The sequence below is a fragment of the Pteropus alecto genome, unplaced genomic scaffold (assembly GCF_000325575.1).
Source record: "Pteropus alecto unplaced genomic scaffold, ASM32557v1 scaffold88, whole genome shotgun sequence".
NCBI classification, from domain to species: domain Eukaryota; kingdom Metazoa; phylum Chordata; class Mammalia; order Chiroptera; family Pteropodidae; genus Pteropus; species Pteropus alecto.
Window position 1 is genome coordinate 13,461,215 of NW_006494611.1, and position 24,050 is coordinate 13,485,264.

At 40.2% G+C, this 24,050-nt stretch overlaps 1 protein-coding gene across 2 annotated transcripts in view; it reads right to left on the reverse strand.

Annotated features, from left to right (window-relative positions):
• The window catches only part of PLCE1 (phospholipase C epsilon 1), a 291,378-nt gene that overhangs the window by 154,941 nt on the left and 112,387 nt on the right, over positions 1-24,050 (reverse strand). For both annotated transcript variants that reach the window (XM_025042246.1, XM_025042245.1), the window contains exon 3: positions 8,444-8,732. In XM_025042246.1, coding sequence (XP_024898014.1) covers positions 8,444-8,732 — 289 coding nt within the window. The remainder of the gene's footprint in view (positions 1-8,443; positions 8,733-24,050) is intronic.

A 24,050-nucleotide genomic window follows, 5' to 3' on the forward strand; every position in this document is an offset into this window, starting at 1 on the left:
TTCTCCTCTTTTAAATATTTGCTACTGACTCACATATTATTATAAACAAATTATTAGCATGTTCCATTATGTTCTATAAATGTTCTCATGGACAAGAATTTTCATAGCTTATTTAAATGAATTTTTGTTCTTTAAAAGAATAAATGATTTTGAAACACTCAAAAGGGTTAATGACATGTACTGAAAAATCTTAGTTTTATGCACCTTCATAAAAATATATGAATTTTAACTTGAACACTAAATTCTGCACCAATCATAGATTTTTAGACATGGCTCCTGATCCCAGGAATGAATGCTTAACACCTTTTTCTACTCTGAAGGTGTTGCAGAAAAGATCCAAAATTAGACCGGTGAGAAACCAAGGAGCACTCGGAGAGTTGGAGAACTCAGGTTTATTACGCTGGTGGTCCCAGAGGAGCTAAAGCTCTAAAGATCTGGGCCCAGAGGTCAGCTGCAACTTTCTTTATATAGACCCTTTTTGGCATGGGCTGATTGGTTAATTTGTCCTTAGACTGTTACAAAGTGATGGGAGTTGCTATGGTTACAGGTAGTTCCACTGCTTTACAAAGGGCAGGAGTTGCTAGGGGGTACAACAGTTAAATTTGTTGCTTAGACAGATCAAACAAAAGGGAAGGTGAGTCTTTAGTCGATTTTGAGTACAACCTATGCAGCAAGCATATTTACAGAAGCAGAACTGAGAGCTGATTAGCCTTTTGAATGAAAATTCCTCTTCAGATAGAAGAAAGATGATATCAACAGAGAATGAAGTAGAAACAAAGAAGCTTCATATTACAAGTGAGGGCTTGTTTTCCTCAGTTAAATAGGTGTTCACATTTCTCTAGGCTCTTAAATGGTTTTAGAAACCTCAGACTTCATTCAAGAGGAACTTCCCTCTGAGCTTCTACCTACATCCTGTGCTTATTTCAACTACAACATTTATATCATCCTAAAATTGCGTGTTTATCTGTCCATCTCCTCTAATAGGTGAATTCCTTCAAAGTTGAGACTATATCTTATTCACAGTTTTATTCTCAGGACCTAGTATAGTGCTTGGTACATAGTTGATATTCAGTAAACATTTGTTAAGTGAGTAATAAATGGATGAGTGAATGGCCTGATGCATGAATCCTAAGGAAAATACAACAAAAGATTTTACATAAGGATGGCCTCCAGACTCTAGATACCTCCTTTCAAGTGTCCTTGTAAGATGCTTCTGCTTTGTGCCCACAATCAGGGAAATCTGGAGAGTATTTTTCCTTTTTGTGTGTGTCTATGAATGAACTAAGAGCAGCGCGTCTTAATTAAAAACAATGGAGAGCTGGCATTTCAAGGTGCTAGTTAAAGTGGCAGCAACCATCATTACCACCATCATCATCCTCAGCATCATCTTCCTGGTTGTAACATTTATTGAACATATTTTATTTAGATGTCAGATTCTATGCTAACTTCTTTATATATGTTATCTCGTTTAATCTTCAAAACAACTCCATGAAGATCTTGCTCTCATTCCCATTTCACAGATGCAGACACTGAAGCCTCGAGAAGTAAAGTCACCTTTTCAAGATGACAGTGTTGAAGTCAAGACTCAAATCCAAGGCAGAATGATGCTCACGTTCAATTTCTGCTAACCATAAAGCAACTCAGCAGCTGACAGTCCTAACAGGCCAAGGAGAGCCCCAGATAGCACTTGCCTTATTCATTCTGAGCCTCTCTTCCTACCTTACTTCAACAAAGCCTCTGGCCCTCCCCTGTCTGTCTCCCTTCTCATTTGAATGTAAGCCCCTAATGGTCTTCAGTATGGCTGCTGACAACAACAATATTGGAAATGAGGGGCTTGAATTCATCAGAGTCTTCACAGAGGCTTCAAATGCCTCTTAAAAACAGTATACATATAGTATGTGCACACGGATACTAACATTCAAACAGTCAGAGTATGACAAGTAAAAGGCCTCTCTTGAAAGCAACCATTTTTGCATGTTTCGGAGTCTATTTTTTGGCAGTTATCTCCTTACTCCAAAAAATGTTTATATCTCTATTTCTTTATATCCTCTTCTCTTTAAAGGAGAACATACTTAATTACCTTCATGAAAGATGAGGACTTTTGTCCTTTCTCTCAATTTCTGTAAGTTGTATATTTTTAGTTTTGTTTTTCTATTGGTAACTGCTTCAGCTTTAAATACTATTTGTTAACTTCTCTCTTTATTCTTCAATTTAAATGTGTTTCTTGACTCCCTCAGGATTATCCTATCTGCTCTTTATTCTTTTCTAATTAAATCTGCCTTTTACGGGAAATATACAACAATTTCTTATTCCAGTTTGTTTTGGGGAAACATTTAATTACTGACATTGAGAAATCATCTTTTTCATTTAAAATATTCAGTTCAGTTTTATATGTGTTAAGCTTTTGCGGGGAAGCACTGGAATATGATCCCTGTTGTTTCTTTGGGTATGGAGTTTCAAATAACTATCTTACAAGTGGATTTCTGAAATATGGCTCATTCTAAGTTTCCGTAACTAGGACTTGACATCTTTTATGACCAGCTCAAATATGGGAACCCCAAGTGACTGTCTAAGGTTGCTGTCACCAACAATCACGTTTCTGAATTCAATGTATTGGATTTAACAAACCCTTAATTTCCTGATTTCTTGAAGTGTTGCTGGGGAAGGGGGAGGGGATTGGCATATGATCCAAGAATCCTATTGATTTTTAACCATTAATAACATATTGGAAGAATTTGAAATGATTTTTTTAAAGATAAAATAACAGTCAACTTAGACTCAGTTGCTTTTATCCCATCCAATTGCCCATTTCTATCAATTCTACCTCTTACATATACCTCTCTGCTGCTTCCCAGGGATTTAGACTTTTTGGTATAGTGCTTACTGAAATGGAGGAGAGGTCTGAAATCCAGCCCATTTAGTGCTGTGCACTAAATGACATGTGTGGGAATTATGCTGCATCACCCCGCAGAGTGGGGAGGGGGGCCTTTTTATAATTTTTACTATTCATTAAATGTGCCAGCAATACCCTACCAGGAACATTGTCTTAGGAACAGCCTTCTAAATGCCTCCAGTTCTCACTGGCCTTTCCCTCTATCCACCTTCCATACCAAGCATACTTATTCGAAGTATCAGAGATCATAATTCAGTAAGTTTGGGGGTGAAGCCCAGAAAGCTCCATTTTGGACACTCATGTTGGGCAATTCTGATGCAGATGGGCTAAAGATGACAGAGGGCTTTTGTCCTGTGCCCACCAAACTTCTTGGCCCCATGAGTGACTCCACCATCAACTGAGTAGCCCAGCACTTTATGAATCTCTTAGGGGTAGTAAGGGCTACCTCAGTAGACCAGAAATCTAATATTACATTTTCTTTGGAGTGAGAAATATTATTTTAGAAGTTGAAGACTTCCAGATATGATCTTTTGCATTCTTCTAAGAGGTGACATAGCACTGGGCCATAGTGGGCAATGAATGAATAGTTTTTAGTTGATTAATTGGCACAGAAACATACTCCAAATTACATTAACACATTCTTTTAATCATTAAGAAAATATTTTCATGGTCACAAAACTAGTCAGTCAGAGGATTTCTTTAAATAAACTTAAATCTTGGAATTAGAACTATGCATATGCCTTTCCCTGCCTGGTAGGCATGTAAAGGGTAATTGTTTTGATTATGAGGAAGTCGACTAAGACAACCTTTCTAAACTAAATTATTTATGAGGTACAGTCATATAGCTTGAATGTGTGTGTATATTCCTATTATGACTTCTTATTTTTATACTCAGAGGTAATAACTTTAGAAAAAGACACAAACATAATATACTTATTGTAGTAAAAGAAAATAAGTTGAAAACTTATTAGATGTTTTTATCAGAAACAAAATATTCCCTATATGTAGGAAAATTTATTTTCATTTAATATTCTACTTACATTCTATATATGACCAATAACTTTAATACAGTTATTCTATATCTACACATTCACACACTCAAACTGGTTAAAAATGAACAGTGGAGTTTTCTTTTCTACTGTATAATTTAAATATGGGTAACTAAGCTTAGTCCTGGTTATATGTAAATATTCAATCCTTTAATTTACAAACTTACCCAGCAATATCCTGAGAATGAAAAATTGAGTTTAATGAACTAAATTTATTATATTGGCTGGTACAATATGCACATTGGAAAACATTTAGCTGCCTTATATTGAAAATTCTCTTCCTTAACACTAATTTTTCTAATTTTGCTGTCTCACTGCTTTACATTACTATCAATTATTTCACTCTTTTCTCTCTCTTTTTACTAAATCTTGCTTTTGTAATTTTCAGTAGGTAGTACACTGGAAAGAAAAGAAAAAAAAACTGGTGATAGATCTAGATAACTTCTTCCTGATTATGGAAGTCAATCACTCTTTTGATTACCACTGCTATCAGAGTTGCTCCTGAGATTTTAGAAAGGTTAATGGGGAGGCAGAGAAGGGGGACCAGAGAGAAAGTAGAAACACCTTTATTGTGGAAGTCCCTGACAGGATGGTATAAGCTCTTCATTTTCCATTTTGAGATAGCCCACACTTGCAATCAAGGGCACACCCTTGGTGATTAATACTTCATATTAGAAAATGTTTCTCATTACCTGGCAAACTTTGAACTTAGCAGACAGACCATCCTGGGTGGTCTTAAAAGCAGAAAACCAGGAATGCTGTGTACTGATTGTTGGCTATCTTTATAGAGCCACCTATACCACTGGAGGTGAGCAAGCTCATGGAAATGTTGAAGAGTTATCAGAAACCTGTAGACTATGGCCAAGTTGCAAGGCTGCAGAACTCTGGCCAATTAATCCTTGAGATATCAGTTCCTGACGTGTGATCGCCTTGTGAATAATTAATAACTGATGGACATTTCCTTTTCCTATTCTCACCTACTACAGGCTGCTCCAACCCTCATCTTGTACCCACAACCACCTCCAGAACACAAGTTGACTTAGACCACCTGGAGTCACATAAAATGCTGACTGTCTTCCTATTTCTTTTTCATAACCTCAGTTCTTTCTAACATCTTAATATACCTGGGACCAGACACCTACATAGCATGTTTCTCCTCCTTTTTAAAATTTCTGATTACTCTTTTTGTCATAAAATAAATATGACATAAAATTTAGCATCTTAACCATTTTTATGTGTATAGTTAAGTCATATTAAGTACATTTACACCGCTGTGCAACTATTACCACCATCTATCTCCAGAACTCTTTTCATCCGGAAAATGAAAACTCTATATCTATTAAACACTAACTTCTCATTTCCCCTCTCACACCAGCCCCTGGCAACCACCTTTCTACTTTCTGTCTCTATGATTTTGACTATTCTGAGTACCTCGTATAATAGAAATCATACAGTATTTGTCTCCCCCTTCTCCTTTTCTCTCTTTTCCAATTCCATTTAATCTACTTCAAACATGATCTCTTTAAGAAAGAGGTCATTCTTTTTCATCTTTCTTATCTTTTCTCTGTGGGAAAAAAAAAAATTAAAACCCTGTCCTGCCTCCCCCTTCCCTCTTCATTCCATTTATAAGCCTCCCATTAAAATAAATAAAGGAAGGAAGGAAGGAAAGAAGGAGAAAGAAAGAAAAGAAAGTTACTCGGATAATAATTTTCTGATTCTTTCATATAGATATGAGTTTCAAAATGTAATTAACCATAATAAAATAACTACAGATACCCACATCTAAAATACTTTGAAATGGCCCAAAGTTCTTTTCAAAATCTCCATAAAAGTTTAAATTTAACTCTATACTCATCTTAATTAAAATGATTTCCCCTCAACAACTGTCTTTTAACTCACTTATATAGCTTTTTTCTTGGAGGCTGATTCTCAGTATTCTAAAAATGCTGTTTTTCTCTTTATTCCTAAACGAGAAGTGTGTAGATTTCAACTGTGTTATGAGTTAAAGAGATTTTTAAGGACTAGAGTCTGTGAACCAAACCACGACATTTAACATTGTTTCTTCAGGAAAGTGTTCTAAGTTCCACACAGTTCCTGAGAATTGAACTGCTGGAGTACAAGCATTTGTAAACTGGGGACTGAGTGTGTGTTATATGCTTCCCACAGATTTTCATTAGTGATAGAGAGCTGAAAGCTCTCTTGACCAACTTGGTGCCATAGGACACACAGTGAACAATAATAGAAGCAGACAACCATGCCCTAGCAAACCCCAGCATGTCTTCCAGACTCCCTGCTTGAGTATATGCCAACAGAGTTTAAGACCAACTAGTCAATATGCTGAACCTATAGATTCAATCAATACATATTCTATGACTTCAAACACTCATATAATTTTTCGATGCATTTTGTTCCACTGCAAACTGAAGAAACATATGTTTCACTATGGCACGTAATAGACTTTGAAAACCCCCACATAAGGGCACTGAAGTTGAAAAGATTTTCCAAGAGCACAAGCCAGAGCTATAGAAGTAAGCCTAGAGCAGAAGCCAACCAGCTAATTGTATTATTCAGCAGTAAGTTACTTACAGAGGGAAATCAGAAACCATTATAGAGCTGCAAAACAGAAAGCTAAATAAACTCTCAACCCTTGCATAAAACAATAGTTTAAAGATAACACATTAGCTGAGGGTCCAAAGAGTCCTGGAACTGGGAATGTTGATCTATGAAGTTCTGACTGAACAGAAAAGTGCAAATAGCAATTCAGATCCAGTTATTATCAGGGCAACAGACACACTAACCAGCAGCCTCCTTTTTTTTCCCCAAAGGGGAAAGACTTGAGACAGCCTGCCTTAGTCTTGGGGGTCTATCCCTTTACAATTAATGGAGAAAGTGGCTTTTATTGACTTTGTTTATTTGTTTGAGGCCTCATGTTTTGGGCCAAGCCATTTGTCACAATGAACATTAACTCCCTCTCTAAACTCTTTGAACATTTAGAGCCACTTCCACACGATTTGAAACTTAACTCTCTGCAGTCTCATATTATTCTCTGAATACTTGATGCTTGCAAATCTAGCCTCTTTGTTAGGATCATAAACCAACTTAGACAAGGAAATTAGCTTGCACTTCATTAGCATCTCCCATAACACCTACATACTCCTGGGTACAGGGTATCTGATAAACACAGGTTACTTAACTCACAGGATGAGGTCCTCACATAAGGTCACAAGCACTGAAACAATGTCAACTCCACATGCCAATCTCAGCCCAATTTCCCAGGAAAAGTACTGATGGAGAATGTAAGCTTGGCAGTCATTGGGAGCCACATCAGAATGCAGAAATTCTGAATCCTGTGCATAGGGGAAGCTGCTTACCACCTAGAGACTATAAGCTTCATGAGGACAGGAACTATGTTTTGTTCTCTATCCAGCACCTGTAGGGGCTCAAAATACATATGTTGAATGAATGAAACATATGAAACCAAGAGTCTCCCCTTTAGTCTCTTGGATTAGTGTTTCCACATCTTTTCTTTCTCTTCACTCATCATTTATAATCAATCCACAAAAGTTAAGGTGACTCCAGAAAACAATCCAACGTGGTACTACATGGCATATAGGGAGGTGTGCACCTCCTCTCGTCTGTGCAGGGCGTATGTGCAGGGGAGCAGTGGGGGAGGTTAAGGATCAAAGAGGAAGGTCACTGGTCTGCTAGCCATGGGTCTGGGGCTTGCTGCAGAGGGATAAGAACTACTCTCCCGGAGAGAGATAGCCAGATGTCAGATTGCGCTCTTGGTAGCCCCCAGGCAGTGGAATACTGCTCTCTGCAGTCCTTGTCTGGCTGGCAGCTTCCTGCCAGGGAAGGCTGCCAAGCAGGTTGTGACAGCTGTGCGCAAATCTCCACAGTTCTTTGGTGCACTGACATGTCTGACCTGCCTGTCTGCTACTCGTGGGAAATAGCTGAGAAGTTCCAATGCTGAGGGATTTCATTTTCCACTGGCATTCATTTTTCAGCAGAATGTCTGACTATCTTGTCTTCTAAGATGGAAGTCATTGGAATGTGGCCTTTAGCTTTTCTGGTCAACATGAACCTATCGATTCTGTAATAGGAGAACTAAATTCCACTCTGTTCCCAGCCACCACTGGTTTTCATTTTGGCCACGTGACCACACTGGTTTACGAGTATCTTATCACAGTAATTGACACCTGTCATGGACTACCACTAGGAGAAACCACCTGTCTGAATAGTTAAAGAAAAATTAAAGATAGCTTTTTAACCATTTAGTTCTTTTGAAAAAAATTTTCAAAATCTTAATGCTTATTATTTGGAATGTTTATACCTTGCTTAAGGGATTCTGACAAAGGGCTACCTTTTTATATTCTCTTAAAGCAGCTACCTTTATTTAAAGTTACTGAAAAATGAACTCAATTTTTCATTAGACATATGTTAACTTAGATTCTTTTCTGCACTCAAAAGTAAAAAGTTAAAAGTGAAATTTCAGACATACCTTTCAGCATCATTCGTCCAGTAGATCCTCCGAAAGTATTGAGAAGGCCACTCCTTGCTCCTAAAGATGTGGTTGCTTCTAGGAGAGAACCGGTGATGTACTGAGATACAGAAGTCCTTTGGAGGGTGGCACGATATTCACAAACGTTGTTTAGGACACATTGCTTTAAGCAGGGACCAATGGTAATCCTTTCATGGGCTGTCTCGGAGGCTGGGAGCTTTGTGAAGAAATGGAGAAGAGATCCAATTGTATCTTCTGTTTCTTCTCCCCTTCTCACTGCATTGTAGATCTGTGAATAGCACAAAGTACAGGAAGTATTAATCTAGTTTCTTAGAAAAGCAAATTAACTTGTTGACAAGATGCCAAGATGACTTATTAAGAAAGAAGGCTCAGTCGCTCTAAGCACAAACACTTTTGAGCACTGGACTCATGCATTAACCTGAACATTCTACAGACACCATTTATTTGGAAAAGCTATGTGTAGTTATGAAATAGGCCATTCAAACAACCCTGTTATCAAACAGAGCACTTACAAGTTGTACCAACCAAAAATGTTCTCAGCTCTTCTGCAGAGGTACAAAGGCAAATCTTTCCTTTTTGTCCTTTTGGACTCTAGGGAGTGACTATCCCGGTCTGACTGCCTCTAGGGAATACTTCAACCTGACATTCTTAAGGAATCTTTCCTCTATTCTCAAACAGACAAGAGGATAAGAGGGTCATGGGAAAGTAGAAATTCTATATATCTCTCTTGGGCATAATCCTTCAATCCATCAGATTGGATGAAAGTCTCTGAAACCTTTTTCCTCCTCTTCCCTCACCTCCCACATCCAATGAGTTGACAGGTCCCGCTCACTCTTCCTGTTACGTCTCTGTCACTGTCCTGATTTCCTCTCCCTTTTATAACCTGATCACAAGAATTATCTCCAGGGGACTGGACTATTAAGAGAGGTGTCCCATCATAATTCCAAAGCATTTCAAATTAATCGTTCCACATGCACTTATGTAGATCCTGCTCTGTGTGAGTCACTATGTTGAAAGATGTGGAGCATGGGCAAGAAGAAACACATCTCTTGTGCTACAGGATTTCACAATCTAATTTAAAAGATGAGGCCTGAAAATTATGAGGTTTAACATTACTGTAGGGAGGCTTTGGGTTTGTCAAGGTCTCTTGAAAGTCAGACTTTCAGGTACTTTTAAAAACAACAGGGAAGAAACAGAACATGGGGTGAGTTAATCTAGCTTTCTGATGGTGGAATAAAGGTTGACTATATTGCGCTGTTTTTCCATCATGCCACTTTGAGCAACTGGCCTTGGTTTTCTTGTTATTCATTCATCAAATCAAGTCATTATGTGTTTATATACCAGTTATGTGTCAAAACTGGGTAAATAAGACAGCTTCTCTCCTCAAAGAGTTCAGTCTACTGATAATCAAAAGAGCTCATAGTAGAGTGCAAATCAAAGTCATCCACTCTGGTGACAGCAATGAGTGGCCACGAAAGAGAAGACCCACCTATCCTTTCCAGGCCATGAGTGTGTCCCCATGATGTTGCACACTCCAAATCTCACCATAACTAGGGCCCATGGGCACTCAAAGGGGCCCCTGTTGATCTGTGCTAGGTCCTTAGGAGACCCTAGAATGTACCTACAACCCCCTTGATATTCAAATTATGCAGACCCTAACTAGATTTCTACTCTGCCTTCCTCTGCCTACTGTATAGACTTGTCACTGGAAGGGAGAGTGTGAATTCTTTGCCTTCAATTCTCTGTCACTGAATTTCTGGTGGTCAGTGTGGCCATGGAGACAGTGTGCAGGGACAGAAAGAACTTAGGCTTTGGCATCAGGTTTATGAGGTTGTATATCTGACTCTGCCTTGACCAGCTAAGGAGCTGGTCATGAGCACGAGCAAGCTGACTTACATGTTTCGAGGCAGCTTCCTCTTCTCTAAACTGGGGATACTAAGGCCTCTTCTTAGGGATGTTCATCAAGACAATAATGCAAAATGCTCAGCCTGGTATCTAGAAATGATGCCCACTACTATTGGGCAAGAAGAGAATGTACTCCTCTATCCTCAAGGAACAGTAGAGTATTGTAGAACAACCTAGCATAGTCTATGAAATTCACAGTGATGGGGTTATATCCTTGCTCTTACGTGCTGCTGGATAATACCATCCTAACTTTATCCGACTGTATTGTGAGGGGTAGAGAGCTGCAGAGCTCAGGACACGCTTTTCTTCTCTCAGTTCCAATCATACAGGCAATCTCCAACACATTAAGTCTCAAACGAGCTCTTCAGAAGTAAAAGCTCTAGAAGTTCAGTGGAAAGAACCCACTGTTACGTCTGATTATTCAAGAAGGCTTCAGAGAAAAAACAGATTTGAGCTGTGCCTTAGAAAACAGGCATGGTTTTAACTGGAGCAGCTAGGGGAGGCAACTCACATGGTAAGCAAGGTGAAGAGCCTGGAAAATGAATGATTTCTAGGACAGCGAGCAGAGCATGGTATTTAAAGCAGAGCAGAGACTGGCCTGATAAAAGAGAGCCTTGAATGTCAAGCAAAGAGGTTTAATTCATCAGAAGTGGGGAACTCTTCACTTCGGGGTTTTTTGTTTGTTTTGTTTTGTTTTTTTTTTTGGTCTGTTTGTTTTTAGCAGAGGAACGATGCAAAAAAGGTTTTACTTTACAAAGATTAATATGCTTATCGTTCTTAGTTACTAGTGCGTAGAACTACTCACTTTCTTAATTTTCCAAGCTCATTCACTGGCTCAGATGCCCACACTCATTATGCTATGCAGGCCAGTTTTCACAACTGGCCTTTAGATTCCCAATGTCTGAGTCCCTTATTCAGCTTTCCCAAAGGGGTTTCCTCAACTCATTAGAACTAGAGAGACTGAATGATATAAAAGACTCCTTGATCATATAAGTTTGAAAAACTGAGTACTTCATTCTCCTTCTGAAGTTTTAAATTGCATATTAGAATATGAAAGACAATTAAAAGGTTCAGAGTAAAGAAATAGATTTTATTTTGCTTTACTGAGCGTTTGAGTGTTTCTCGTGTTATTTGGCATTTCATGTTTTTTAAGAACACACAGCCTGTGAATATAGTGTTGTACAAAATAATTTGCTCTAATCAAATGGCTTTTTCTTATTCTCATTTCTTTGACCTCTGTGGAATCTCTGAAATAGACAATTACCCATCTTCCCTGAAGTTCTGCCTCTCTTATCATCTCACTGTTCCATCTCTGCCTTATTCTGTGGTTCCCCTTCCTCCTTGGGCCTTCAGAAACAGTTGTAATGCAATAGAGAAGTGCCAACAAGTGCCTAATGCACAACAAATTGGCTGGCCCTGGGCCAGAGTTACCCAAAAGACCTGCTTCATCTAACATACAGTGTTTAAAATCAGGAAAGTTTACATACACATCTGATGTTACAGCATCTCCTGGTAAATGGAATAATCTGGCAACACTGAGCATTCCCATGTGGTGTCAGATGGCTAGACCTTAGATGGGGCATGAGTTCTCCAGTCGGCACCAGTTCCCACCACTCTCTAGTGATCACACCTGGCCAATATCTGGTCATCGTTAGTATATGTGTTTGTGACCCTTGCCTTAACGGGATATGGGAATGGCTGTAGATACATGTAATAAACATGTATTGAGCTCCTACACATTGTCTGCATGCTCTACCTTATTCTAGTTGCCAAGGATACAGAGAGAAAGCCATGGTCTCTGATCTCCAGAAGCATTGCTACTCACCTCCAACATATATAAACACTATATGTATGTTAAGTAATCATTCAGCATTGCTATCAGCCACTGGTTTCCAAGCCCTCAAACTTGTCTAAACAAATAAAAGATGAATAACTCCAAAAATAAAGCTCTGAGCTGCCATTAGTATGGCTAATACTCATCCACAAAGAACCAGAAAAAGGTCAACAGGTTCAACTAAGATCTAGACTACCCATACTCGTCATCCAAATACTGGATGAGCTGAATTCAATGTGCCTGTTGGAAAAATGCTGAAATGTGGATGAAGTGGTGATAGATATGGCAATGCTCATGAAACTTATTAAAATCAGGCTATATCCTCATATTAGATCACCCAATTAAAAAAAAAAGAAGCAATCATGGAAATTTCCACATATAGAGAGTGTTAAGAGGAGGCAGTATAGAAAGTCAGTATAAGTGTGGCTCTGGAGTATTGGTTTGAATCTTAGCTTCCCGGCTTCCCAGCTGTGTAATCTTAGATAACTCACTTTGCAATTCTGTGCCTTAGTTTCCTTTTCTCCAATATGGGGATATAGTTTTTGCCTCATAAGGTTGAGGTAAGAATTACAAGCTTTAGTAAATGTAATAGGATTAGAACAGTACCTGCCACTTAGTAAATGCTCAACAAATATTGGTTTTTAGGATGATGGTGACAATGATGATTGTGACAGACTACAAAAATGGCCATAAATTATCTCATTCACTGATTCTGGGCCAGCTTTGTGTTTTGCTTAGCCAAGGGAAATTTAGCAACCACAAGGTAAGCAAAGTTTTGAAAAATACTTTGTTGGAGTTGCTTGCTCCTTCTTGCTGCTTTTGGGAACTCTGCAACAATTACCATGTAGAGAAGCCAGGTTAACTTGCTGGAGAACGAGACCATGGCCCAGTCACTCCTGTCCCTTCGGCTGATAGCCTGCCAGCAGCCGGGCACACAGCAAGGCCATTCTAGATCCTAGATCCTCCAGTTGCCAGTCTGAATGCCGTCATAGTTACCTGAGAGAGCCCAGAAGAGATCAGTTGATCCAGACTAGGAGAACCACACAGCCACTTCACAGAAACATGAGCTAAATAAATGACTGTTGTGAAAAGTCACTAAGTTTTGGGATTGCTTCATTACAAAGCAAAAGTTAACTGACAAAATGATGATGTGTTGGGTACAGTGATGAATACTTATTTGCATGTGATTTGAATCTACACACTAACCTGAGAGATTGATTCATTTTGCAGATGGAAACTGTAAGCCTAGAGAGGTGGAGAAATGCAGTCAACTTTACACAGCTAGTAAGAGGTTGAGCCGGGATAGAAATCTCAGTTTGTTCAGTTCTGTGGTCCAGCTTTATTTATTGCACTAAACATAATCGCACCCAAAGACCGAAGAGTGGGTTTCAAGAAAACATCATTATTTGGCAAAAGGTTTAAATGATGTTATATGGCTGTTGTTATTATTTTTCTTCATGATAATTCCTTTCACAGTCACTCTAAATTACTCTTTAAAACAGTCAAGTTATGATTAACAAATGACCAAATATGTTTCCTTTACATGGAGATTTATAGTTTTAAATTACAAGGTGAAAAAAATATATGAACTTTATCTCATGTGATTAATATGGTAATAGAAGGTGCTGAAAACTAGATAGACTACTGCCCAATATGGACCAATGTCTTTTTTTGAGATAAAATCAACATGTCATAACATGGCATCTAAACTACCTAAACAGATATGTCCATTCGTTCATTCCATAATTGATTTATTTTTATTAAGCACATATGTGTGTCCAGTCCAATTACTGGGGATTCAACAGTGAGCAAGAATAGCTTAATTTTAGTAGGTAAGGCAGACTATAAATAAGTAGACCATATAAGTTAATTAAAAATTGCAGACTGTTATATATAGTCCAGATATATCTTGGATATAGATTCCCAGTACTTACTAAAGTTGCTGCAAATGAGGAAAGGAAAGGAGTCAAGGTTTCTACATTTGGTCATTGTTAAATTCTTACAGATTTAACATTTATATAGTGGGCTATAGATCAATGTTGTGAACAGCACGTCTCACGGCTCCTATATTTAACAACCACTGTGAACTGTGAGTGGATCCTCTCCATGGAATTACACTACTTCCATTATGGCAGATACTGTGCTTGAGCAGGAAGACCTTGATACTATGAAGCTACTTGCAGAAAAACAAGCAATGCTTAGACAATACTTAAGAAACTGTTTGAAGTTCCTTGTAACTCAAGAAACAGGGATGCCTTGTAGAAACCAGCACTCGGACATGGAGTTCAGACCCAAAACAAAATAACACAAACACCCAAACCTGAAGAGAGCTGGGAGTAATTCAGATGGAGAAAAAGCCAAAGATTTTAGTGCACTGAAAGGCATGAAGCAGCCAAACACATCATGTCCACAGTACTTCCCCAGGAAGAGAGCTTCCTCTATAGAGCTAGAAAAGGCTTTGTCTTAAACTTGACTTCTACTGGGGTCAAAGAGGGTACTTTTCAAGAATAATCAATTTTGTACTTGCTCTGTATCAAAAGATTTATGTAAAATTATGATGTTTCAAGATCTGATGCATATCTTCTGATATGTTTTAACAAGGAAAAGGCTTGTTACTTAGGTGTCCATTGATTCTTAGTGATAACACTTGTAATAACTGCAAGGTATATTGAGGGCTTAAAATGAAGTAAGCACTGAGGATTGAGACCTGATTTCACTGAAACTTCAGAACAGCTCTAGGAAGAAGTCCTACTATAAATATTGCTTAAAAATAAGACTAATGTGCACAAAGCTAAGACTCAGCATCAGGACACTCTATCTCTAAGCTAGTGCTGCTAACCACCAAACTAAATAGATAATCCTATAGTATAGTTGTCAAAGAAACCACTTTTAAGAGAGGGGTAATCATAGTAATGATCCTGCAATCTTTTTATTTATTGTCTCTCTCCTCCCTCTAGAATACAAGCTTCAGAAGGACTTCTGTGTTTCATTTATGTATCTCCAGTGTCTAGAAGTATCTGGCATTGTACCTTCTAAATAAATAGTTCGTAATTGAATTAATGAATATCTCTATTCTATATTTTTACCAAGAACTTAGCTAGAATCCCTTAAGATTTTTGATCTTGAATCTATTGTGTTCATTGTTTTAAACCACAGGTGACACTGTATTGTCACTTATATTTGTTGAACACCACGTACAGAAATCACAGGAAATGGCATAAAATTTTTCCAAAGTATTCAGAATAGCTGTAGCCAAATGAGAGTCTAATTGCTACTAACCAAACATGGCCTATTCTGAGAAATTTACTAATAGTTTAATATTATTCCATTATCATTTGCTGATTGGATTAGCATTGAGGATACTTAATTAGATCTACCCTCCATCTTGATTTTTCATGAAAATGTGGACTTGGAAGGATGATGGGGCTTAAATAAAACAGATTATGGATTCCTATATTGACCCTCATAATTCTATTTAATTCAACAAATGTCGAGTTGTTACAGAAACTATGGTAGATGCTTGAGAACAATATTAAAAAAAGAAAAGAAAAAAAAGGCAAACTCTGCCCTGTGATTGAAATAGTACCCTTATCCTCCCCACAATGTGATCTTAAAGTATCTTGAGAAAGAAAAACAAATAATCAGGTTTGTTTGAACTTTGCGTTAACTGTGACTTGGCTGGGTAGCAACGTGGGAGCCTTTCTCGTGGAATCGAGGGTAAGAGCTGTGGTTTGGAAACCCTTTTTACTGGTCTCATGGGCCCCTTTCCTCACTTCTGGAATCTAGAAGCAGTGATCTAGAAAGTTGCAGATACTGGAAGCTTGATTTCTGATGGATGTCTGTCCAAACAAAATGCAACGACATAAGAACTAACAGATCTACTGAAGAGTCAACAAAAACAGTGAGGCTGTTGTGGGGGGTGGTAGCTGAGGCAGCCTGGAGACTTGAGTGGCAGCGACTGGGAGAAGGACTTTGGCAGCAGGCTGCCACTTCCTCTGCTCTCATAGACACATTCCATTCAAGTGCCTGTGTGGAGAATTCCATTCCACTGAGAATATTCAGACCATGCACGAGACACTGACCAAACAGAGCTCCAGAGAGCCAAAAATAAAGGCTTTGCTAAAGCCAGGCCAATTAACCAGAGCTATGCTACCACCAGCTTCTACAGGAACTAAGTTGAAACTTTATTACCTCAGAAAACATCTATGAAGGAGTATGAGAGGATGGCCCAGGACATTTAATAGCTGGAACCGCCTTTCCACGTAACTTGCTTCAATCCACATTTTACTCTTGCATTCAAATTTTGCCTCCTTCACAGCCTTCCAGAGGTTCTAGCAAGAAATAAGCATCTTCTTTTCAGGGCTCCAAACTGTCTCTATGCAAATTCTGTAGTGGCATTTTCTGTGAGATATGGAGTCACTCTTTATACCCCTTCTAAGCTGTGAGTTCCCAGGGGAGCAGGGGCCATGCCTTTTTCAAAATTTTGTCTCCAGCACAGAGCACACTGCTTAGCACACTGCAGGCAATGGAGAGAGAGGGCAATGGAGAAATAACTGAAGCTTTAGAGTCAGGTCTTCAAAAGTGTGGTCCCCGGGCCAGCATCATCCTCATCACCTGGGAACTTGTTAGAAATGCAAACTTATGGGCCCCATCCCAGACATATTGAATCAAAATCTCTGGTGCTGGGCCCAGAAATATGTGTTGTAACACGCCTTCCAAAGATCTTGATTCCTGCTAGAGTTTGAGAGCCGCTACCTGAGACTTTAAGGAGAAGACACTAGCTTTCATCTTTGACTTCACTTCTCACATTATCTATCTCATAAACACTCACGTCTTCCTTCTAGAATAGGAGCTCTTAAGGGCAGGGGTGAAGCTCTATCATCTCTATATTCCTCAAAGCCCTCAGCTCAGAGTCCAGTACAAGGCACACTCAACAAATGCTAGCGTGGCTGTGACTGTAACAGGCCTTTCTGAAATGATGCTTCTGGCTTAGTATTTCCAAAGATGAATCACGTCTGAGATATTAATTCTAATGGGAATTACCATGCAGATGAATCACATCGTAATGAGAGAACCTGGCTGCCAACGAAGCCTCCTGAAAAGGAAAAATCAAATAAGGACAAATGGATTTTGTTGTGAGGCTTGTGATGTCAGGCTGTGAATTAGGCCAACAGAAGGGATTTAATGGCCTGAACTACCAGGCTCCCTGCAGCTCTAAGGAGCAAGGGGTCAATTAATGAATCACAAGGGGACAAAGCCCCTGCAAGACAAAAACAAACTTTCTCAAATCCCATACTGCAGTGGCCTAGTTCAGAGGCTCAGGGCCAGTGTTCTTGCTAAGCTGTGCACATGTGAAGCTGTGAAGGATAGAAAGTTCCTGAAGTCCTGTGGCTCCAGGCTGTTGTGTGTCTACAATAGGTGGAGGGGACCAAGACCAACCTACAGGGACAGGCTGTTTGTTTCCTGTGCCACAAATGAATTCCCACTCACTTTGTCCCAGCTTCTAACCTCCCTCCCTCTGCTTAACTGGAAGGAATCAGTGTTGCCATCTGTCTTCATGGCTCCCAGAGTCCCTTTTTTGTGTGGGTCATCGATTCTGGACCAACCAACACTATATTTCCTTCCTCTGTTCTTTGCTTGAAGACTGCCTGAGGCTGACCTCCAGGAAAATATTGCTCTGGCCACCACAGGTGGGACAGCAGAGCAGAGGCCTTAGTGGAGCGGAAAGAGCCTGGTCTTTGCATCACACTTATCATGATATTCTGAGTGCCACCATCTAGTAGCACTGGGAAAGAAACTTGTGTTTATTTAACAGGGATTATCACAGGGTTGTTATAAGCCAGGACTCAGTGAGTTAAGATAGCTGTGAGTTCTTTGTCTCCAGCAACACAGCTCTTGAGTATCCAAATGGCCATAGCATCAATGCCTGAATCTTTAGAGTTCTAAGGCCATGCCTGATTGCCTGTGGGGCCTGAGACAACTTTTTGCCCTTGAAAACCATCCCCCAACCCCACCCTTCTAGTTATTCACTGGTGTTCCAAGGTGGTAGAGCCTCTCCTGTGTTCAGGAGAAAGCTTGCCCAGCCTCCTGCATGGGAACTCGTGTGGAGATGTCTGAGATTGTTTTCTGGTCCACAGCTCCACAAACAGCCACATTCCCTTTCTTGCACTTCCTTGCTCTCTTCTTTCTTTCTAGGATGCTCATGGAGGTGTTTTCTCCAACTTTCTCTGGGTCCCCATAGTTTCTTCAAATTTTTTATTCCTCCCCTTTCATATCTCTTGTTTTGCTTTCCTTTTACTCTCATTCCATTTTTCCTTGCTCTCTCCTGATCTTCCTGTTCTCCTCACTCTCTCTTGTCTTCCCTTTATTCCTACTGCCCATTTCTCTCCTCTACCCCTCATCTCTTCCTGCTCCATTTTGATCTGGATCCTTCGAGCTTCAGTTCTAGGGGCAAAGGAAGAGGGTGGAAATAAGGGAGGAGTGTTGATTAGCAAGGTCTGCAAGCAGAGACCCTCCTCTAATTGTTAGTGGACAGTTGTTTGTCATTATTGAATGCACTGTATTTCTTCTATTGGAAAACTGCCATGATTTAATTGTTGACAGTCTCTCCTCTGAAGTGAATGGTCACCAGAGAGGAGCAAGGGACATTCTTTCTTCAACCCTCAAGGACGGGGGAACAGAACTCAGTAGTAGAACCAACACTGGATCCATCTTCAGAAACAGGACCCAATGTAAGCTGACTTGTAACCTTGACTAACTGAGCTGCTGTAGGTATGATGGCACTCACTTCAGAGCCTCATGCTACCAATAAGTCTTGCAAACTATTTAGAACAGACTCTCAGGTCTCATTTAAGGGTAGAACCAGGCTTAATAACCGGCTAGTGAACATGCTTTAGGCAGAGCAAATGGCATAGGTAGCAATGGGCGAATAGAGACCATCAGGTTTCCAGGAACCAGAGTCGTCACTGAGCTCAGACAGGTCAGGAGAACATGAATCCTGGAAGAGGAATTGCTGCGTCTAAGAAAGAAAGGCAGTAGAGGCCTGGACAGGGTGGTGGAGCTGAGGAAGTGTATACAATAGGAGTACAGCCCAGCCTGGTATGGAAATCCTGGGATTTACATCCAAAGAAGGGCAACCTCCGAGAGGGCTTAGCAACAATCAGGCCTGAGGGAGGTTGCTCACCCAAGGGAATCCTCTGAGAAGTGTGAACTGGCATCCAATACACACATAGACAAAAATCTCTGGCTGCACTTTAATATTTGAAGGAGAAGAAATCTATGCCTACGAATGTCTTCCTTGTTTGGACTCCATTCATTCATTCACTCAACAAATATTTACTGAATGTCTACTTTGTGCCAAAAAGTTGCCAGAAGCTATAGACAAAACAATGAATGAAACAGTTTTTGTACTCAAAGAAGTTACCAAGTAGTAGGGGATGTAGGCAAGAAAATGGGCAATTCTATTACGGCATGCAATTCTGCAACAGTGTGAGCACAGAGTGCTTCAGGAAGACAGAAGAGGGTCTTAGAAGGCCATGGGAAGCTTCTCCTAGGAAGTAACATCTAGACACAACCTAAAGATTGTAAGAGTTAGCCAGGCAAAGCTGAGGACAGAGTAAGAGAAGAGGAAAATGTTCTAGACAGAGGGAACAGCATGTTCAAAGTGGCTCCCTGTGATTGGAGCTAAGAAAGTGAGCAATGAATCTGGGGAGATGAGCAGGGTTCTTCTGCATCCTTACAAGTGAATGCAATGCTAGCCTAGAACTATTTCCTTTCATGGATATTTTCTAAGCTATCATGGAAATACCTTCAATAGCAAAAAAATAAAAATAAAAAAAGGAAATTAAGAAAGGTTTATAGCTGTAGGGCTGTATACCCTATGCTTGGGGACACCCATCACCCTTCTGGGGGGTAGCATGGTTGATACTGAGGATACAACATCAAACAAATCCCAGTCTTAGCTCTTAAGGCACCAATGAGATAGAGATGATCGCTTCTAAGATCTCTTATAACTTGATGGGTTTGTTATTAGCAAAAACCAATGGGAAGGGACAAAGTGTCCAACATCACCTACCAGCCTGGAATAGGAGACTGACTTCATTCACACCCACAATGCAACAATGACAAAGGTGTCCCCAAAGTGGGCTGCGGTTTAGGACTTTCCCTGAATAGCTGGAGAGACAGAGCTAGAAAGAGATGAGAGGGCTCCAAAGAAAATATTACCTTCCTTTTACCTTTCTACCAGTGGAAAGGTAAGTCTTCAAGAAAGTTCCAAAATATTGGAGACTACAAAAAAATAAACAGGCTATGGCATTGGAATTGCACTCAAGTTCATGGAAAAGAGTCAGGGACTCTCTGCTTATCCCCACATAGAGTACTTCTGTCCTATTTCAGGGGCTCTTGGCTACATGTGTGTATGAGCACATATGGTCAGAGGTAGAAAGATGCCAAGAGATTAAAGGTCAAAAACAACTTGTTCAAGGGGCTCAGAGGTGTCAGGAAGTTATCATCTTCCACCTCACTGTGTCTACTCTGTAGTCAGAGAAGGAAGATGTGGTTACCCTGAGCTGCATTCCAGAGAACTCCATGGATATGATTAAACAAACAAACAAACAAACAAAAAAGTTGATCAAAACTGAAGGCTACACTCATATTAAAAAAAAGCTTCCAATTTACATTATAAAAGTAAGGCACTTGAGCCCTTACATCTTGTCATTTAAAAAGCATATTCTGTTGTCTCTACTGAGCTTAAGGTTTTTTTTGGCTATCAAAACAAAGAGGTCTTTTGTTGACAGAAACAGGCGACAGTGTTTTAGTAAAAAGATTATATACAGAATGGTCTGAAGCTCTACTGTGTAAAAGTAGACTTAAGAGCTTTCTCTGTCTCCAGATTCCCTGGGTTTCTTGCAAGAATCTAAAATACTGATGTCCTTCACTATGAGAGCCCTAAACAATTGGCTGCAGTCATTATTTTCTAGGAGCTTATGAAGGACACTATGCAGATGTGGCTACACATAATTAAAGACAAGTCAACAACAGTGTATATACTAACCACAGCTGTGACCAATCCCACTGGGGTCAACCACTTGTGAATATCCCAAGGATTTTCCCTCCTTTGTACCCTCTACGATCCAGTTACCCATGATATGTTGTACTGCATACAGTTGGAACTCATAAAATATTCCTTGAATTAATTTTAATGCTGACTCTTGGCAACTGCATTTACTGGACATTATCAGCCCTGTCAAAGGAAGGGGGCAAATGAAACCAATGCAGCCAGCATTTGCACATGAGTCTATGGCCCGGCTAGAGGGAGGGGTAGGGTCACTGAGGCTCACATCCAGCATACCATGCAGGAGTCAAAGGAGATTCAGTGAATATGGTGTTGAGCTGGAAGAAGAGGTCTTTTGATGGGGCCACACCTCTGTATAAATCCCAGTCATTTCTACAGCTGCTTTGGGTGTCTTTTCAGGAGTAAATAAGGGTCCAGCTATAGGGTTCTAGCATCCATGGCCCAAAAGTTGGGCTCCTTTTGTTCACTGAGAAGCTCATTCCCTAACCTCTTTCTTCTCTCAAATCCTGTGCCCTCACTATAAGAACCCCAACTGTACATGAAGGAGAGGGGATGGGAATTCTATTTGTTATGCTCTTTATGGGAGCACATATAGGAACCTAGCATGGGGCCATATTGATGAACAGACAGACCAAAGATGACCCTCTCAATTCTTGGTTATTTGTGATCCGGCAGTGACCCTGATGTGCTACAAAATAGGAGGCAGTGACATTGGGGATGGAGATGGATGTTGGGGTGCAGGAATGATATCAGGAGCTCTCTTTCTTTTCTTTTGATGCCCTCCCTTCAAATTGCTCTTTATCAATTCTTCACCTTGCAGCCATGGAGAAGCAAAGGCAATCTCTTTAAGAGGGAGTACACATTCTGTGTTAGAAAGGAGGGTGTAGCTGTCCAAGGCTGAGCTAATTCTGGTTTCCATTGGTCCTCTCCAACATCTCTCATCATCAGCTCTTCCATATTTTGCCCTGTACACATTACTGAGAGTTCTTAAGACAGACTTGGCAACCTTCTCCTAGCAAAGCCATGGATCCTTTACCCTCTTGCAAAATCAACCTGAGGCCACACACACACGTTTTAAAAAATCATATTATTATGTTCATAAGGCATAGAAAATAAGAAAAGTCAAATGCTATTTATATAGCAAAAGAAAGGATAAATGAGATCCACGTTGTGAGCAGTTAAGGAAGTGGGGTGTGTAGGGGTATGGGAGGAATTTGGCAAGGGGAGAATCACAGCAAGATAAAATTCTGAAGCTAGAGATGGAAAGAGGTAGGCAGGGGCAGGAGGAAGGGAAGCGAAGATAATGTGTCTGAGATGAGTGTGCTCCAGAGACACCCACTGTTTGCCCTGGTTTTGGACATCAGGACTCTTATCGCCTTATCCTAAGAAGTACTCGCCAATTAATCAATGACTCACCCATGCTTCATCGAGTGTCTCTTATGTGATCAGGGGTAGTTGGAAAGGCAAGGCAAGTAATAGAAAAAGTTAACTAATAGCATGAGAAAGGTGATGGAGCAAGAAGAGAGAGGTTCAGGCAACTGGGAACAGGCTGACTTTACTAGGTGCCTAGAAGCACACAAGGGCAAAAAATTAGACAGGGTATAATAGAATTAATCTATTGTGAGGTCTGGGGATGAAGAAATAAGGAAAGAACAGCTGTGATTAGATTATAGCACTAAACAAAGCTACTACAAGTGAGGTGCTACAAGGCTTGGTATAAAAATCCAAGCATGACAGGAAGTTGGAATAGGGAGAGATCATAGAAAAACTTTCAAGAATGAACTAAGTCCTGAGATGGACAAAGCTGGGCTAGGAAGGTGAAGGGGAATGTGTTCACAGGAATAAAAAGTAGCAGGTACTGCACTGCAGATTTGGGTTAGAGATCAGATTGTTAGCCTGAGGTTCTAGATGTCCCTCCCTCTTCTGCTTCTTTTATTCACATTACTGTCTGTCCCAGTCTGTCTCAATGGGAAGGGAGAGAAAGGCTGGGAAACCCAAGTTGCTCCTACTTTGGGGGGTCAAGCAAGAACTGGCTTTTCCTTTTCCTTCGGAGAGTTCACCTTTCAGTCTAGGAGGCTTGACACCAAATGTTCTGAGCATTCTGGGCTTGGGAGCTCCCCGGGACTGAGACTTTGCTATCGCGACAAATAATTTATGGTTCTAAGGCAGGTCCTATGGAGGCTTTCGGTTCTCTCAGATCATGGAACTTTTCTTTTGGTGGCTGCTTCCCAGTGACCAAGTTATGGGGCCAAGTTGGGTGGCAGGTCCCATGGTGTGTCCACTACATAACAGGTGAGATGCGGGGAACAAAGTGTGCTCCAGACAATATATTCATAGCTGGTTTTAAACAGACCCAGAGAGACATTCATTCAGACACACGTGTACCTGTGCATTGAGAAGACCGCATGTGGCCTTCTCACACTCTGCTTTGACTCCATTATCTTCAGTGGTGCCCGCTCCACTGCATTTTGATGCCGTAGCATGGTAACTGAGAGCTCCTCAATAACCTCTCCTGTCCATCTTTCTGGTCTTATCTTCAATTATTACCCTAAATGAGCCCACTGCTCCTGACAAAAAGAGCTGCTTGCCATCCATCCCCTCGGCAACCCAAACTTTCCTGCCCTACCATTACTTGGTCACCTCGAATGCCTTTACTGTCATTTTCCTATCAGAATCCTACCCACTCTTTAAGGCAGTCTTTACATCACTACGTAGTTGTATGACTTTGGAAAAGTTACCTTCTCTGTGCCTCAATTTCACTGTTGTCAAATGCT